The sequence below is a fragment of the Epinephelus fuscoguttatus genome, linkage group LG7 (assembly GCF_011397635.1).
Source record: "Epinephelus fuscoguttatus linkage group LG7, E.fuscoguttatus.final_Chr_v1".
Lineage (NCBI taxonomy): Eukaryota > Metazoa > Chordata > Actinopteri > Perciformes > Serranidae > Epinephelus > Epinephelus fuscoguttatus.
The window spans coordinates 21669488-21685634 of record NC_064758.1 but is presented as its reverse complement, the minus strand read 5'-3'; the positions used below and the strand labels follow the sequence as shown (position 1 = coordinate 21685634).

General features: G+C 39.7%; 3 protein-coding genes across 5 annotated transcripts; all 3 read left to right on the top strand.

The window, feature by feature from the left end:
- The first annotated feature begins 2582 nt into the window (after positions 1-2582).
- Positions 2583-4963, top strand: dnase1l1l (deoxyribonuclease I-like 1-like). Its single transcript, XM_049582023.1, has 9 exons — positions 2583-2632; positions 2735-2894; positions 2986-3074; positions 3167-3253; positions 3340-3461; positions 4097-4209; positions 4411-4568; positions 4663-4759; positions 4846-4963. The coding sequence occupies exons 2-9, from the start codon at positions 2754-2756 to the stop codon at positions 4924-4926; spliced, it is 888 nt and encodes a 295-aa protein (XP_049437980.1). The 5' UTR covers positions 2583-2632; positions 2735-2753; the 3' UTR covers positions 4927-4963.
- Positions 4964-5082: 119 nt separating this feature from the next.
- Positions 5083-8288, top strand: si:dkey-183p4.10 (dentin matrix acidic phosphoprotein 1). Of its 3 annotated transcripts, none has more exons than XM_049582022.1 (7): positions 5083-5213; positions 5396-5575; positions 5673-7385; positions 7469-7535; positions 7646-7712; positions 7799-7921; positions 8016-8288. In XM_049582022.1, exons 2-7 carry the CDS (start codon positions 5533-5535, stop codon positions 8130-8132), a joined length of 2130 nt encoding a protein of 709 aa, XP_049437979.1. In that variant the 5' UTR covers positions 5083-5213; positions 5396-5532; the 3' UTR covers positions 8133-8288. The 3 variants fall into 3 exon arrangements, with proteins under 3 accessions (XP_049437979.1, XP_049437977.1, XP_049437978.1); XM_049582020.1 differs by having other exon boundaries at positions 5084-5213; positions 7643-7712; XM_049582021.1 differs by lacking the exon at positions 5083-5213 and adding an exon at positions 5239-5302 and having other exon boundaries at positions 7643-7712.
- Positions 8289-10773: 2485 nt separating this feature from the next.
- LOC125891687 (emerin-like) lies at positions 10774-16050 on the top strand. Its single transcript, XM_049581106.1, has 8 exons — positions 10774-11053; positions 11241-11339; positions 12619-12650; positions 13437-13462; positions 13595-13648; positions 13735-13797; positions 13890-13952; positions 14778-16050. Exons 1-8 carry the CDS (start codon positions 10972-10974, stop codon positions 14989-14991), a joined length of 633 nt encoding a protein of 210 aa, XP_049437063.1. The 5' UTR covers positions 10774-10971; the 3' UTR covers positions 14992-16050.
- Positions 16051-16147: the final 97 nt, after the last annotated feature.

Below are 16147 nucleotides of genomic sequence, written 5' to 3'. Positions count from 1 at the left end.
TGCACCACTGGACTCATCCACACGTGTCCTCTAAAATCTGCAAGACTCTATTTCCCTTCCGTATCAATATATTGTAATTAAATATAGTGAAAACAATTAACATTTGAGTAGTCAAGTATTTGAAGATGTCAGTCCTGATCCTTTACTTGAGTAAAAGCAGCTCTGAAAATTGCTGGAAATGTTTGAGTTCTACGGGTATGTTTCTACGCCTCATGTGGGACAGTCAGCTGGTTTCTTCATTTGGACACAAGTGGTTGGAGCAGTTGAGGAATAGTTGGATCAGCTCTTGTCAAGCACGCCACATTTTTGCCCTCTTAGAGACAAATCAGTTCTACCAGCTGGACTTACAAAGGCACAGTTTGGGTCATGTCCTGCAGGCTTCCTCAATGCTGCCAGGATCACACTAAGGAACTGGAAAAATACAAACTCATGACTGTTATAGTCTCATATGAGTTAATGCTGGCAAAACTGAAAGATTCAGGGGTGACATTCACTGAAATGTGAGCTCAGATTATTAATGGTGGGATTATTAAGAGGCAATATTTAATGGAAAGCCTAATAGACGCAACACAGTTTGTGGTGGTTTTAACTCTTTTTATTGTTGTTTTGTCTCTTTGAAGTCATTTTGAGTCTCTTTATGGTCATTTTGAGTCTCTTCCTGGTTGGTACATGTTAACTTGATTTTTCAGTGGGGGCCCTGATAATTTGGACTCCTGGGCTTGTGTCCGGTAGGCCTGTTTGGTAATCCATCCATGACAGCTGGTTGAGCCGGAACAAATTAGAACTACTATACTGTTGGGTAGTTTAATCTACAATGATGCAACATATTTTAACAATTCACCATGTATGTTATGTAAAAATGACACTTGCAAAAAAAACTACAGCTGTAAAATAAATGCAGTGATGTACAATATTTGCATCTGAAATGTTCAAAAGTGGAGGTAGCAAGGAGCCAAAAAATGGAAATACTCAAGTACGTACATCAAAATTAGTGCAGTGCTTGAATAAATGTGCTTCACTGCAGTACATTTAACCGGTACATAAAATGTTTCTGTTATTGCATTTTAACAAGATAAGCTTTTGTCAAGTGTTCATTCATTCATTTTCCGTAAGCACTTATCCTATTGTGGGTTGCGGGGGGAGCCTATCCCAGTTGACACTGGGCAAGAGGCGGAATACACGCTGGACAGGTCGCCAGACTATGGCAGACAGGGGTGTCCAGACTTTTTTGAATGGAGGCCAGATGAGATAATGTGAAAATACCTGAAGAGCCAGCTGCCTCTTGCATCATAGGGGTTATCTGTTTGATCTTTACGTGTAAAAGTCCTCAACTTTCCACCGCTCCTGAAAGTGGTGGCCCTCACTGTCCAATTAACATTTCTTTGCTGTGGCCATGTCTGCTAGAAGGAAATATCTGCTGTTAGGAAACCATTTATTTACAATTTACCGTCTTTTTGTGAAAACCCATTAGTTCCACCTGCGTAGTTCCTACTTGATGTATGTCTACAAACTGTATAATATCCCTGCATCGTGAGGTGAATGAACAAAAAGCAAAGTGAGCTTGCTTGACTAACCAAGGCCATACATAGTGTATTTTGAACTACGAGCTGGGGGCTGCAGGCCACGATTGGCCCTTGGGCTGGACTCTGGACATGCCTGAAGTGAGCTGTATCATTGATGTTCATAGCCACATGCTGTGTGTGAGTCAGTGCGAAAGAGAAAATGCAGTGGTTAAGCAAAGATCATCATCTCTGAGGGTATATACAGTACATGATAACATAGTAACACCTGTGCTGAATTACTGTAAAGCTTGCTGTTTGACAAGTCCTGCAAGGAGAGGACAAAACAGCCCACACTGAAAATGGCTCCATGAAAGGAGCCAGTATGGATAGCCAGATGCTGGATGTGATATTACAGGAGTACCTGAAGCACTATGGTGATAGTATCTGTGGCACCACCATTGAAAATACTCTCTCAGCTCAAAAATAAAGTGTTATTGGAATTAATTATTTTACTATGAGCAGCAGAAGGTATCACTGAAGACACTGATATTTGATGTTTACATGCTTTTTAAAATGTAGTAGCTCTCAGGTTAAATACTCCTATCATCTCTGGATTTAAGTGACATAAAATAATTGTTTTTGTCAATCGAGTCTGTATACCACAGGCACACTATGGTTATAGCAGAAGTAGTAGTGAAGGCTGTAGTAGTTGTGTTGACATGTGTGAGAGCCTTCCGCATCACAGTTAGCACCGCACCAGTGTTCAGCATTAACAGTGTCAGTGATGTGATGGCACTGTGTGGTAACTACCAGGTGTGCTAAAATGATAGAACGATATGTTGTAAATTCTACACAAATGTTCATGAAACTGACAGACATGACACACGGCACCGTCTATTGTCTGATAACACTCAAACTCAGAGACAAAAACACACCATTGTTCATTGTATTCAGTGGTTTTAACTGTTCCAGATAAAGCTCCATTCTCAACAGGCACTGACACAGCACATCCACCGCATAGATCTTTCAATCACGTTTACCTGCATGTTCCCCAAATACACCGCAGCTCATTGAAGAGATGCATCTTTGCTGGACTGGAGGTCAGTCTCCTGGTGAAACTGGCACTGACGGTAAGAGGCTGTAAAGTGTAGGTGAAGATGAGTGAGGAGGTTTTTGTAACATGTTTCACAACATGGCTGAGAGGATCTTGCTAAACTCTCTTTTACTTACAGAGTGGTATTCTTCTACAAGATGAGGGCTGCAGTTCTGCTGTTTGTTGCGGGGTTGTGCGTGTTGAACGTCACATCTTCGCTGAAAATCTGCGCTTTTAATGTTCAGAGCTTCGGTGAATCGAAGGCAAACAACAAGAAGGTTATGGGGATTCTACTACAGGTACTTTTCCGTATGTGTACAACAATTATAGAGCAACATCCACACGATACTAAACAGCTGATGGATCTTTGTCTTTTCTTTTGCTCCCAAGATTCTGTCTCGGTGTGACTTGTGTCTTATTCAAGAGGTCCGAGACTCTAAAGGAGCAGCAATACAAACTTTGGTTAAGGATCTTAACAGGTACAAACTTTCTTTGATTCCAAAACTGCTAATTTCAAAGATCAGGTGAAGCCTATGTCACATCTTCAACTAACTGATGGTGTTGTCAGCAGATTTGACAAATCCAACTCATACTCCTATGTGGAAAGTGAAAGGCTGGGGAGGAAGACCTACAAGGAGCAGTATGTCTACATTTACAGGTAACATATATAAAACATGACCCATTGCTGTTAACGGTTAGTTTAACATCCTTAACGTCATCTTTTTTCTTGCTCATGTTCTACAGGAACAATGTGCTGACGGTCAAAGAGCAATATCAGTATCCTAAACTGGAAGGAGAAGGGACCAATGAAACGGATGTTTTCTCCAGAGAGCCTTTCATCGTTCGCTTTCACTCCCCTACAACATGTACAGTGAACCAAAAGGCATCTTTGGGATCATACAAGAAAATAAACTGCACATTAGCACACACTGCAGTTATGATCTGGGGCCAGTTTCACCAAGACAGACTTTCTTTCCCTGGTTTTAAGATACCTGGATGCTATGTGGCTCATTCTCAGTCACAACTGATGGTCAGATGAAAGCTAAATTGAGTAGAATGATAAATGCAGCAGAGTTCAGGCAGCCAGAAACCAAGCTGGGTTCATACTTGACAGATTTACTGGACTGTGAGGAATAAAAGACCATTAGGGACCTGGATAATATTATAATTATATATACACAGTGGTGGGACGAGTATTCAGATTTTTACTTAAGCATAAGTAGCAATACCAATGTGTAAAAATACTCTGTTACAAGCCAAAGTCCTGCATTCAACTTTTTCCTTAAGTAAAAGTGTAAAAGATTGAACATCAAACTATATTTAAAGGTCTACAAGTAAATGAGAGTAAATGTACCTAGATACAGTCCACCACTGTGGGTGCAGGGATATCTATAATAAGGTTTCTATATGTTCCATGTAAACACTGTATCCCAATTATGACCACAACCTGGAAAAGACTTAAGTCTGTATGTATGTGTGTTTTTTGTTTCTTTGTTTGCAGTGGTGAAGGACTTTGTCCTGATTGGACATCACACCTGTCCCAGAAATGCCATGAAGGAGATTGATGAACTGTACACGGTCTTCAAAGGAATTTACAAGAAGTGGAGGACTGATGTAGGTTAAACATCATCATCATCATTGCCATCATTTAAATATTTATTATTATTTTATTTATTATGTATTTTGTTTTATTTTTCTAATCTATGTCGGTCAGTTTTAGCCTCATATTGGTTTCTCTCTTCCACATATGATCACACATATGAGTGATTTTAATCTCTTGAACTTCCCTTTTTTTGCTTCCTTTCATTCACTTAGAATGTGATGATCTTAGGGGACCTCAATGCCGGCTGCAACTACGTCACCATCAAGGGCTGGAGAGCTGTGCGTTTGAGGAGTGACCCCAAATTTCGCTGGCTAATTGGAGATGAGCAGGACACTACTGTCCGTGAGAAGACACATTGTGCCTATGACAGGTCAGTGACTTTGTACCGAGCAATTACTTTGTGTGTCTGATTATTTTAAGGGCAGGGTAATGCCTTAAAATGTGGTTGTTACATGTCCAATCAGGATCATTGTCCATGGACGTGAGATAATCTCCAGTATAGTGCCAGATTCAGCCCAACCATTCAACTTTAAAGAGAGCTTCCATCTCACAGAGGAAGAGGTAAAGGTGTTAAAAAATAAACTTTCTTTAACTTGGTTATTTACATATAATGAACATTAATTCTGTTCTTGTGATGGCACCTTTAGGCTCTTGAGGTGAGTGATCATTTTCCTGTAGAGGTTGACCTGAAGCCCAATCACCGCTACCTCCTCCGCAATGAGCTGTAGGACAACCATCTGCTAACCAGGATGTCTTCATTTTAACTGCAGTTTTATTTGATTTTAGATATCAAAATAAATCAATTTTCTTAACAGAATATTCACTGATAATGTTTCTTCTTTTACAATGACTGTACTCGTTCTCAAACTGGCACTGCACTCATCTCACTTACATAAGACACAAATAAACATGAGTTGTTTCAGCATGAAGGAACTGCGTGTTCGGCTGCTGGAGTTAACTTGCATCTGAAACCAAAACCACATCAAAGCTGACATCATTTCATGAGCTCATGAAGGTAAGTTCCTGCAGCAGCACAAAACATTACTTTTGTGATTACACCTTTTTAGTCACTTCTTACACATTTTGATTATCTTCAGTTTCACGGTAAGCCTTGTATAATGTTAACATTTGTAGTTATATATATTTAACTGAATGTATTAGTTTGAATGTGTAATTTGTGCACCGTCTGTTTGACAGGAAGCCACTTGCAGCGACAACAGATGAGAGTTACTTTGCGCGCTCTTCCTTTCTGAGAGAACAGATTATCTGGGGCAGAGCAGTTATGTTTGTCTTGATATAACTTCTACTATATAAATATTGTTTTCGCTGCCAAGATGGAGCAAAGTTTTGCTGATCTGCTTAGTGGTGCTTTTTCAGGTAAGAAATATGTCTTGGTAATGTGGTATTTCCTTTGTTTATTTATTCATTTATGTAAGTATTTCCTAAAGTATTTAACTTTCAAATGTTGTTGCAGAAACAGCTGTTCCGTCATTTCCTGATGGAGATTTGGATTTTGAGAATTTAAATTTTGATGAAAAGTTTGAGGAGGACAAAACACAAGAAAACTTACCAACCAAGGAAGATGAGGTTTTGCAGCAGGAAGCAACTGCAGTTTTGTCTAACATGGAGACAGATATATACACAGCTGAACATGTTGATGAAGAGCAGTGTGACGATAAAAGCGATGAGGAGGATTTTGAAGGTGTGAGGGTCACGAGCATGGACAAAACACCAGGGGAGGATTACACAAGCTCCGATTCCGAACAGGACAGCTCGGCCTCTGGAGAAGATGAAGAGGACGAGGAAGAGGATACAGGAACAGGAGAGGAACCAGGGAATTTGCTGAGGTCAGTTTGCTACACAGACGAGTTTTACGAGGGTAATAAAGAGGACAGGATCTTTGCTGAGGGACAACCTCTGGCCCCGCAGGGTGCTGAAAACCCTCAAGTTAGAAACGAGGAGCAAGGTGAGAGCGATGAGGAGGCGTCCTATTTTAAGAGAGTCCCTGAAGGTGGCGGTGAGATGATGATGAGAGGTGACAGGAGTGAAGAGGACGAGCAAGAGAGGGAAGAAGAAAAGGAAGAGGACTCGTCTGATTCTGAGTGTGAGGGCATGAAAATCGAACAAGAAGAAAATGTTCTCGCTGGGCGCTTTGAACCGGAGCTTGAGAACCCTTGCAGAGATGGCCCAGCGAAAGCCAGTCTGGAGTTTCCAGAAATATCAGTGCAAAGTCTGCAGGATCTTATTGCTGAAGTTGACAGTGAGGAATGTGTAGAGAAAATGAAGGATTTCTCAGGGGACGAGCACCAGGACGCAGGTGAGAGTTTTGCAGAGTATCCCTCAGACTTCTCGTCATGTGAGTATGTAGAAGACAAAGGAGACAATCAAGAGAGCAATCACCAGTCGGACACCTCGGCTTGTGCATCCGACAGTGGCTCAGCCGCAAAGGACAACGCCTACCTAGAAAGAGATAGAGCTGTGGCCGATGTAACATGGATGGGGGCACCTGAGGACACTGATGAGGAGGAAGATGGGTATCTGTACAGCAGAGACTTAGAGGCAGAATCTGATAAGTTCAGGAACCTGGATGTGGCAGCTATAGCAAAAGAGACTGTGGAGAATGTGTTGGGCGATGTAACTGGGTGTGGTGATGAAGGTGAGACAGATGAGAGTGACTTCTACACGTCCAGTGACGATGAGGTCCAAGAAAAGAGGAGTGACGAAGAACTCTCTGACAGTATGTATCTACAAGAAAGCAACAAGCAACTGGAGGAGACTGAGAGTGGGAGCGGAGCAGCATTTCCTGATGACTTCAACAGAGCAAATCCAGCAGATTTCAACATTAACTGGAATCTGGACGTGTTAACATCTGATAGGATTCTGTCTGAAGACCTGTTAACCACAGAGGACGCAGACGAAGCGGAAACACCACTTTCAGATCTGACTCAGCGTCCTGCAGAAGACATCAACAGCTACTCAGATCTAAGAACAACAAGCCCCTCAAACCAGGGATCCCTGGATGATAGCTTCTTCTTCAACACTGAACCGGAAGCCTCTGGGATCACCGAGCTGGGACAGCTAGGAGACGACGAGTATGAGGATGACAGGAACTGGGAGCAAGAGCAGGAGAGAATCAAGGCTTTCTACAAGTTCTATGATGACGATGATGGGGAGAATGAAAGAGAAGGTGAGTGAAGATGAGAAAGGTAAGCTTTTTATGGAACAACATTTTCAAACAATTCATCTGTTTTCATTTGTGGATTTTTACAGGGAGGCAGATTAAAGTTCAGTTTTGTGCAGATCCATTGTCTGAAGTCATTCACTATGAAACTGACAGGTGAGCAGGATTCTTCATACATGTTAAACTTCTTTGTCTTGAACAACAACATCCTGAGCTGCGACAGACCCAAACAAAAAACAACCGTGTGCTTACTCGTTTCCCAGCAGTGACAGAGATTCACTCAGCAGTTCCACAGAGGGGGAGGAGGACCAGAGCTCTGCAGAAACATCTGAGGTTTGCATAGACACATATTAGTACACATGAAAATGCATACATATAAACACATATGCTAAATCTTTAACTACTTTGGCTTTGTACAGGAACTGAGGGAGCCTGACGATACCCCACCAGTGACACCGGCTTGTGATCCCCCGAACACCAAAGAGCCACCAGAGAAAGTGCCAAATATCGGCAACGCACAGATTTGTACCAGGAAACACAAAGTGTGTACTCATCGGCCTTCACTGAATATTCACTTTGTTAATTTATTCCTGAATAGTTTGGTTACTTCAGTCTCTTCATCCTTTGTCCCTACAGTGTTTCAACATGCTGAAGCTGACATTGAAGATGGGTCTGGTGATACTGGCGGGACTCCTGATGTTCTGGTTGGCCACAGACCAAGCGGGCTGGTTCAGCTATGAGTCGTTCTTCTAGTGGGGAAAAAAATGTTGGTCCTTAAAAGTAGTTGACATGCTTACATTTAATAAAGGAAATATCCAAAATGACATAAAAAATATTGTCTTGTAAAAATGCGATGTAAAGTGCAAACATTCAAACTTGTGTTCTGTTATCTGTAATATGTAATTTTGAGCTTAATAAATATATATCTTTGTATAAGATGATGCTGTGTTTGTAATTGTATGACCTGTAGATAAGTGGTGTTCCCATTTTTTTTTTTGTAATAGATTACATCGGAGTTAAACATGCCTAAATGTGTGGTAGACAGTAACTCAATACATTTACTCAAATACTTCACTAAAGTACAGTTTTTAGATACTTTGGGGGAAATGCCCTATTTTTTTACAAAGTAGAACATTATGAAGATTTTTTTTTGTAGAGTAAGTAGATTTTTTTTTTTTTTTTACAAAGTTTTTACATTTAAAAATTTACTTTTAATATACAACACATTGTTACAGATTAAACTACTGAACAGTAGCGCATGTGAAGTGGTTAACATTTGTTGTACTTTGCTATTTGTGAATTTATCAGTAATAATAATAATAATCTCAAAAATGACACTCTGAAAAGGGCCATTCTGCATAATGTGCAGTTTTATCTTTTATATTTTTTTTCTGATAATACTGATACTTTAATCTGAAAGAGCAGCATGCAGGATTTAGTGGCATCTAGCGGTGAGGAGTGCAGATTGCAACCAATGAAACTTCTCCCATGTGCCAAGTGTGAGCTCACAATTGGAATTCCTTCAGCGTTCATTGCTCTAGAGTTTTTTAGAGGGAGCCAAATTATCAGAGATCTCCTCCTCTCCAAAACGAACAAATCCAGTGATTAAATCAGGTAAAAACACTGCAGAAAGCTGTTTCACATTTAAAAAATCTGTGTTTTTCAAATGCTCCTATTGTGGATGGCAGGCAAGTTACAAAGGCTGACACGAAAACGAAAAAATGCAAATGGCCCTATCTAGAGCCAGTGTTTAGTGTGTCCCTTCTGGGCTACTGTAGAAACATGGCAGCGCAACATGGACTCCGCAAATGAGGACCTGCTCCCTATGTAGATATAAACCAAAGAGCATGGATACCAAGAGGCGAAGCTCAATAGAACGCCCCATAACAATAGACTCGCCCATGGTTTCGTCCTACCGCCACTGTCAGCAGACCACAGCAGACCCGCTTGCATACAAATACACACTGACAAACTGAAGTATATTGCTATTAATTATGCTTACAATGCTACTCACCTCATGATAGCTTGGTCACAGCTGCTTTTTCACATTTTTGTAAAGCAAAATATAGACTTTAAAAAAAACAAAACGAAGGAAAACGACCTAGATGGCATATCTACATATTACATCCATTTATGAGAAGATTAACTTAATTACTCCTTCAAAATCACCCCATAAGCCAATCTACCAAAAAATGTATTAATTAATTAATGGCGACATCACATAGTCAGGAATAAAGATTTATTTACAGTTTGTACAGTAAGTGGACAGTAATAATAACTTTTACAGTGCCCAGGTAGAGACCTGCTCGGGCCCTAATAATAATAATAATAATAATAATAATAATATATAGGCTATTTTAATGATATATTTTAATGCTAAAGCAGTAATCAGTTCTGATATAAATGGTCCAAGAGGCCATACATATGTATATGTGTATATGTGTATATGTGTGTATATATATACACATATATATAAGTGTTATCTTCCCTCCAAAACTGGCATATTAAATTGATATTAAAACACTTCAAAACTTACACCTCAGGAGTTCTTACCTGTCGGGATCCTTCGGGAAACGGTGGAAGGCCAGGTGCGGGGTGTTCCACTGATAGTTGTTGCAGTTAATTGCACTACACTGTTTTCTTTTACTTTTTTTCTCCTCTCTCCTTGACATCTTGCATGTTGTCTGGGCGCAAAAGTCCAAGCTCAACAGTCCAAAATGGCGGCAGCGCCCCTAGTGGCTGTTGGCAAAAATTCAACGGCGCTTCGCCTCTTGTTATCCATGCTCTTTGCATAAACTGCTCGTCCTAAGGTAATGAAAACACAGTTCCTATTTTCAGGTCACAACACACGACAGAAAACACACTTATTATATTCAGTTCAATTTCTGCCAATAAATCACCCTAAATCCTACACACTGGACCTTTAAGTAGCATATTTTTTTCCACTGCACTACTACAACTTTTACTTAAGTATCTGAAAACTTCTTTTGCCACTAAAAACAATATTAATCATGCCACTACCAGCTGACTGCTAATATCAATATTTACTATTAGTGTTTCTTTTCTTAAAGGAAACCAGAAAAGAAATAAAAAAGAATAGAAACTACTGCCGATACATTATTTTGATTTTTAACTCGTACTTAATTGTTGTTTTCTTGTTGTTCGTCTCTCTCGTATTTTTGTATATGTTCTCCAGTTATGAACAACTTCGTATGTATATGCTGTTAATGTAGCTTTATTCTTTAAATAAAGAATATTTAAAAAAGAAAAGAAAGAAAAATATAGCATAAAAAGTGTGAAACGGAAACGGAAATGATGTACAATTCAACGATAGGCGAATGTTTTCAACACTTGGGTCAACAGAGGAGGGCGGGGTTTACTCGTTCCATACTTCCAGACTCCCGTTAGACTCCATGGAGGATCTTCCCTTACCGGCCGCGTCACAAAACGAGCTCTCGGTCATTATCGGTGGGAGGAGTCATAGTTGTTGTCTGTTTTTGCCAACCGAAACTAACAGCCTAAAACCGAAACAAGAACACTTAAATACAACACAACTCGGAAACATTGACGAGCGAATTAAGTCACAACAACAATGTCTTCGCTCAGCAGTAAATCAGCGCAGGAGATCAGCGAGCTGCTGGATGAGTACGGGATAAAGCACGGGCCTGTGGTCGGTGAGTGGATCTCACACTCAACGGTTACTTTGCGCCCGTTTTTGAACCAACGTTCACACCACATAACTTCACACAGGCCTCCTCTCTAACTGTGTGAAGTTACTGACTTTACTCCTAATGTACTACTTAAATCTTTATGGTTTTCTGTGTACACATGTTCATAATGTGGGATTGTGTTGTTCCCCAGACTCCACCAGAAGTCTGTATGAGAGGAAGCTGAAAGAGGCCATGGCCAAAGGGAAAAGAGTGAAACCATCATCTGACAAAACTTTCTACAGAGAAGAGGGTAACTGTCATTTGTTCTTTCATCTAACGTCTTCACTCTGAATAGCATTTAACTGTAAAGCTTCACTGTGATAAATGTGGTTCACATTGCACCAGTCTAAAGTATGGTCAAGACTGAAAACACATGTCAACATATCCTGACTTTGAGTCCTCCTCTTTAACCTTAATGGCACCTACTGGTTTAAGAAATATAAACATACTACATTTCCCATAATCCATCTACCACAGGTGCAAGTGTCTCGTAAGACATTATATATTACTCCTTACTCCTTGTGATGTGGAAATGTAGGCTATCTTAATGTGTAAAATGTATTGAGTATCCTTTTTAAAGACATTAACAGTTTTAAAATCATATATATATATATCAGTGAAAAGTCAAGTAAAAATCTACATTTGTAACTGTAATATTTAGCCTTTTATAAATGGACCTGCACTTGTATAGTGCCTTTCTAGTCATCCGACTACTCAAAGCGCTTTTTACACTACGAATCACATTCACCCATTCACACACTGGTGGCCGAGGCTACTCAGTTTTTTAGACACTCACAAACCGTTGGAAGAGCCATCGGGGCAATCTGGGGCTCAGTGTCTTAATCGACATGTAGGCTGGAGGAGCCGGGGACCGAACTGCCATTTTCTGATTGATTGACAACCCGCTCTGCCACTGAGCCACAGTAACTGTACTGTCAAGAAATTAATTCTTAAGTGTCATAAACTGGCAGTGGCTTAGTGAATGTGAAAAGTATGGAGTCCACACAAAAGGTTACACTAAAATGTGTCTTAAATAAACAATGGAGTGTGTAGGTAAGCAATGAATGCCATGCATGGGTGTGTGTTAGGTGTGCTGTGGAGGTGTTGAAGGTGCAAAGACAAAAAGCAATGATGCAAGGTGGATGTCGGCTGTAGAAAGGGAGAGACTGAGTGAAAACATTAGGACGCTTTTATAGCCTGGAAGGCCCAGGTGAGCTTGATCAAGGCAACGACCCTCCTATGTCAGTAAACTGCCTGGTGAGGTTGGCTGGAACATCCTCCAAGGCAGTGGGAGGGGCGTCACATAAAGGTTTATCAAATGATCATATCAGATACATAAAGCCCAGCAAAACAACTGGAAACATCTGTGCTGCTATTGTGTTTATATTAATATGTTGATCAGGTGGTTCGCCGCCAACCAGATGGGTTCTTAATTGTATGAATCAGCCTCTGCCTTTATTAAAGGAGGACGATACATACACAATACACTTGCACTGACATTTAGCATCATGTTTGTGTTTTCATTTCAGAGGAGGAAGTCACCTATGTTTACAGGTCACCTGTAAGTATCTCTGTCAACATTTTTTTGTTTACTCGCCTAGTTAATAAGAAATGAAAATACATGTATGATGCATAATGATGGTAAAAATGGCCTTTTATGTCTCAACTACAATTTGTTTACAAACATTGTATTGACAGTGGGAAAACAAACAGATCCATCTAAAAATCTGTCATTATTATTGTCCCTGAAATTAGAAATCAGTGCATCTCTATCATTGTCAAATGTTACTTAAGTTCACTGCTGCTGTGAGCTCCTAACCTTTAGTTTGAATGGTCAGTGTCTGATAGATTTTGTAACACATAATCAAGTTAATTAAATGTATTTAATACACAGCTTTGTTGAATACTCAATTATGACTGGCCAGTTTCTATGGTCTGTTAGCTCTGAACAGCAGACCGCTACTGTGGAAGCAGTTCTGATCATAGACGCTTGTGTCATATTGATTCTGTTGAAGCAGCTGTGTAATAAGCAGGATCACTTTCAGCGAGTGGGTCATTATTGTGTAATAAACCCTAACAGGGTGAAGCTTCTCGTCGGGGGCATGCATCACCCTCGAGATAATGACCCACTTGCTGTATGTTATCCCCTACATTGTATATCTATGAAATAGGACTCATTGTTTTCTAATCTGATAGAGGAGGGCGTCCCTTTGCAGGGTCAGAGATACAACCATTAAATATAATGTTAATTAAATGCAGCCACAGTCAAAGAAGTGAGGCTTATAGGTATGGATTGTTTATATCAGTGGTCTTGTTAAACATCACATCACTGCTTCTGATTTTGCAGGTAAGGAGTGAGGGTGCGGGAGACAGGTCAGTTTTTTTCCCCTCAAATCCTCTATTATCAGCTCCAAACATTTATTGTCTTTCTTCTATTTCAGTTTCATCAACATAGCAAATATAAATGAATCTAATATAGTCATTTATTTTCTCTAATCCATCTAGTGTGTCTTACATGAGGTCCAGACCAGAGTGGGGCGAGAGGGAATTTGAGCACGAGTAAGTTATAATTATATAAATCTGTGCAGTTGTTGTCTCAGTTGTTGAGTGTACACATCTGTACTGTTATATGTCACTCTCTACAGGACGTCTTACTCAGGCTACTCAAGGTCAAAGCCTGAATACAGAGGACGGGAATATGAACAAGAGTAAGTTATAATTATATAAATCTGTGCAGTAGTTGTTGACTCAGTTGGTGAGGAGGGTAAACATATGTACTGTTTTCTGTCACTCTCCACAGGACGTCCTACTCAACCTACTCAAGATCAAAGCCTGAATACAGAGGACGGGAATATGTTGACGAGTAAGTGTCTTTAAATGAAGTCATATAGTGTTAGATGGTATCAGCTAATCAGTATATTCAGGTTAAACTTAATTGTTGTGTCACCTTTCTGACTTTACTTTAGTGCTTTTTATTTCCATTTCATGCTATTTCATGCTTCTAAGTAAAGGCTCTAAATACACCACTGATAAAGTGTTTAGTCCATAAAATGTCCAGCACAAGTTTTCTAGAGCCCAAGGTGACAAATTCTTGTTTTGTCTGACTAGCAGTCCGGAACATAAGATATTAATTTACAGTTCATTAATTCAGAGCAGACTGGGCTCTTCAGGATGAGCTCAGACAGTGTTTCAGACAGAGGTGCTGCAGCCACGGGCAGTATAAGAAAAATAATAACATAATTAACAAAAAAAACAAAAAACAATTTAAATTAAAAAAAAAAACAGTTAAATAATTTGCTGGATCTGCCTCAGTAATTCTCTTATTGGTTAGTTACGAGACATGTGACCCATAACAAGAAAGTGTAACCAGGAAAGGCTGTTGTTGTGAAGCTGTTGAGGTGTAGAGAATATTAGAGACAATATTTGTCTCCATCCTGCTGTGTACTCTTAATATGAGTGAGCCAACCACCACACAGTGAACCCTCACATTACACTAATATGACCTGACACTGATTGGCCCAAAGGGGGCAGCACCGCAGTTTGTCACCTCATAAATGCTTAACTAACATTACAGTCGTGGAACCAACAACAGTGACACCAGACTTACAAGTCAAAATGAGCTCACATGTAGTGCTTCTTTGTGATGGAGAATTTTAACTACATACTGACGCATTTAATTCCCTTTCAGGCCCCACATGTACGACACGCCCTCCACTTACAGAAGCTCCTACGTGAACTCACCACCCATGAAATCTAAAGATCCTCCTCCAAAGAAGGCACCGGAGTCGTCACGTCTCATCCCACTGTGGGTTCAGTTTGTGTTCTTCCTCGCTGTGGCCGTGTTACTCTACTTAGTTTTTTCCAATATGGAGACAAATGAATCCCTCAAAGGAATAGAATGATCTTTTTTTTTCTTTTTTAATTCGTGGATTTTACGGGGATGTTACACTCCATTGTGCATTTTAATTGGATAAATGTATTTTGGTCAATGCCTTTATTTTAGACATTGCTGAAATTGGGGTGTATGCAATAATTTTATGCTTTATAATTGCAGTTTGTTTGCTTGCTTATGTTTATAGTTGAAATTTTTCACCTAACTTCACTACAGCACTGCTATTATAATAGACAAGGATGTCATATTTAGAAAGAGACATTTCGATGTGGACATACAGCATCACAAACTGCACACTAAATGCCATTGTACTGTGCTGAGCCTCAGCCAGTGATATCTCCTGTAAGCCTCAGCAAGTCACAGTGAATCTATCAGCGTGGGAACATCAAACTTTTTATCCACATCATAGAATTCTTAACAGGAAATATCCTGCACATCTTTTACATCAAAATTGGGCAACACAAATCTCTCATTAGATTTAACAGACCACTGTTTAATTTTAGATTCCACAAGAATTTAACCAGCTTGTCTTCTTCTGGCACTAAAAGATGTAAGAGAATATGTCCATATATAGTCTGTTAAGTATTAAATTAATTGCTCAACATCTATTTAGCGCCCCAAAGTTTTCCTTTTTTTCTGCGTTGATAATAAGGGTGCCTAGCGGTCTATTATCCTGTGTATATTGTCAGTATGAAGAGTGACCAACTCCTTGTGGTTAATTTAATCTTAGGGTACAATGCTTCCTTTTGTCAGTTATCAGGAATAATTACAATGAAGTACAGCTGGGACTATTTTCAGACCAGCTGTAACGTAAGTGCCTCAGTGGTTTTGTAGGAATACTGAATGTTTTTTCAGTGTTTCATAAGTAGTTGGGGAAATGTTTTATCTTGTTTATAAATATCAGATTGAACTGTTTATACGAGCTGTGGTGCCACGTTTGTGCTTTGTTTCAGTGTATATCACACATTTGTACTACATAACCCAACTTTTACATCCTGTAGCGTTCAATGTGATGTGTTTTGTATCGCTGTTACATAATTCAAACCATTAAAGAGCTTGTATATGTAAACATTTGAAGTGCCAGGTAATTAATTCAAGAGCAATAATACAATTTGAATGTTAAATCTACAGTAATACTTTTAGATTGTGAAACAAAACTCAGTGAA

What these genes read in the sequence shown, in the direction of transcription:
- dnase1l1l (XM_049582023.1), top strand. Translation starts at nt 2,754, where the DNA reads ATGAGGGCTGCAGTTCTGCTGTTTGTTGCGGGGTTGTGCGTGTTGAAC. An exon ending in TTATGGGGATTCTACTACAG is followed by an intron (nt 2,895 to 2,985) that starts GTACTTTTCCGT and finishes TTTGCTCCCAAG; the next exon opens with ATTCTGTCTCGGTGTGACTT. An exon ending in TCCATCTCACAGAGGAAGAG is followed by an intron (nt 4,760 to 4,845) that starts GTAAAGGTGTTA and finishes TGGCACCTTTAG; the next exon opens with GCTCTTGAGGTGAGTGATCA.
- si:dkey-183p4.10 (XM_049582020.1), top strand. Translation starts at nt 5,533, where the DNA reads ATGGAGCAAAGTTTTGCTGATCTGCTTAGTGGTGCTTTTTCAG. An exon ending in GCTCTGCAGAAACATCTGAG is followed by an intron (nt 7,713 to 7,798) that starts GTTTGCATAGAC and finishes GGCTTTGTACAG; the next exon opens with GAACTGAGGGAGCCTGACGA. An exon ending in TTTGTACCAGGAAACACAAA is followed by an intron (nt 7,922 to 8,015) that starts GTGTGTACTCAT and finishes TTGTCCCTACAG; the next exon opens with TGTTTCAACATGCTGAAGCT.
- LOC125891687 (XM_049581106.1), top strand. Translation starts at nt 10,972, where the DNA reads ATGTCTTCGCTCAGCAGTAAATCAGCGCAGGAGATCAGCGAGCTGCTG. An exon ending in CCTATGTTTACAGGTCACCT is followed by an intron (nt 12,651 to 13,436) that starts GTAAGTATCTCT and finishes CTGATTTTGCAG; the next exon opens with GTAAGGAGTGAGGGTGCGGG. An exon ending in GAGAGGGAATTTGAGCACGA is followed by an intron (nt 13,649 to 13,734) that starts GTAAGTTATAAT and finishes CACTCTCTACAG; the next exon opens with GACGTCTTACTCAGGCTACT.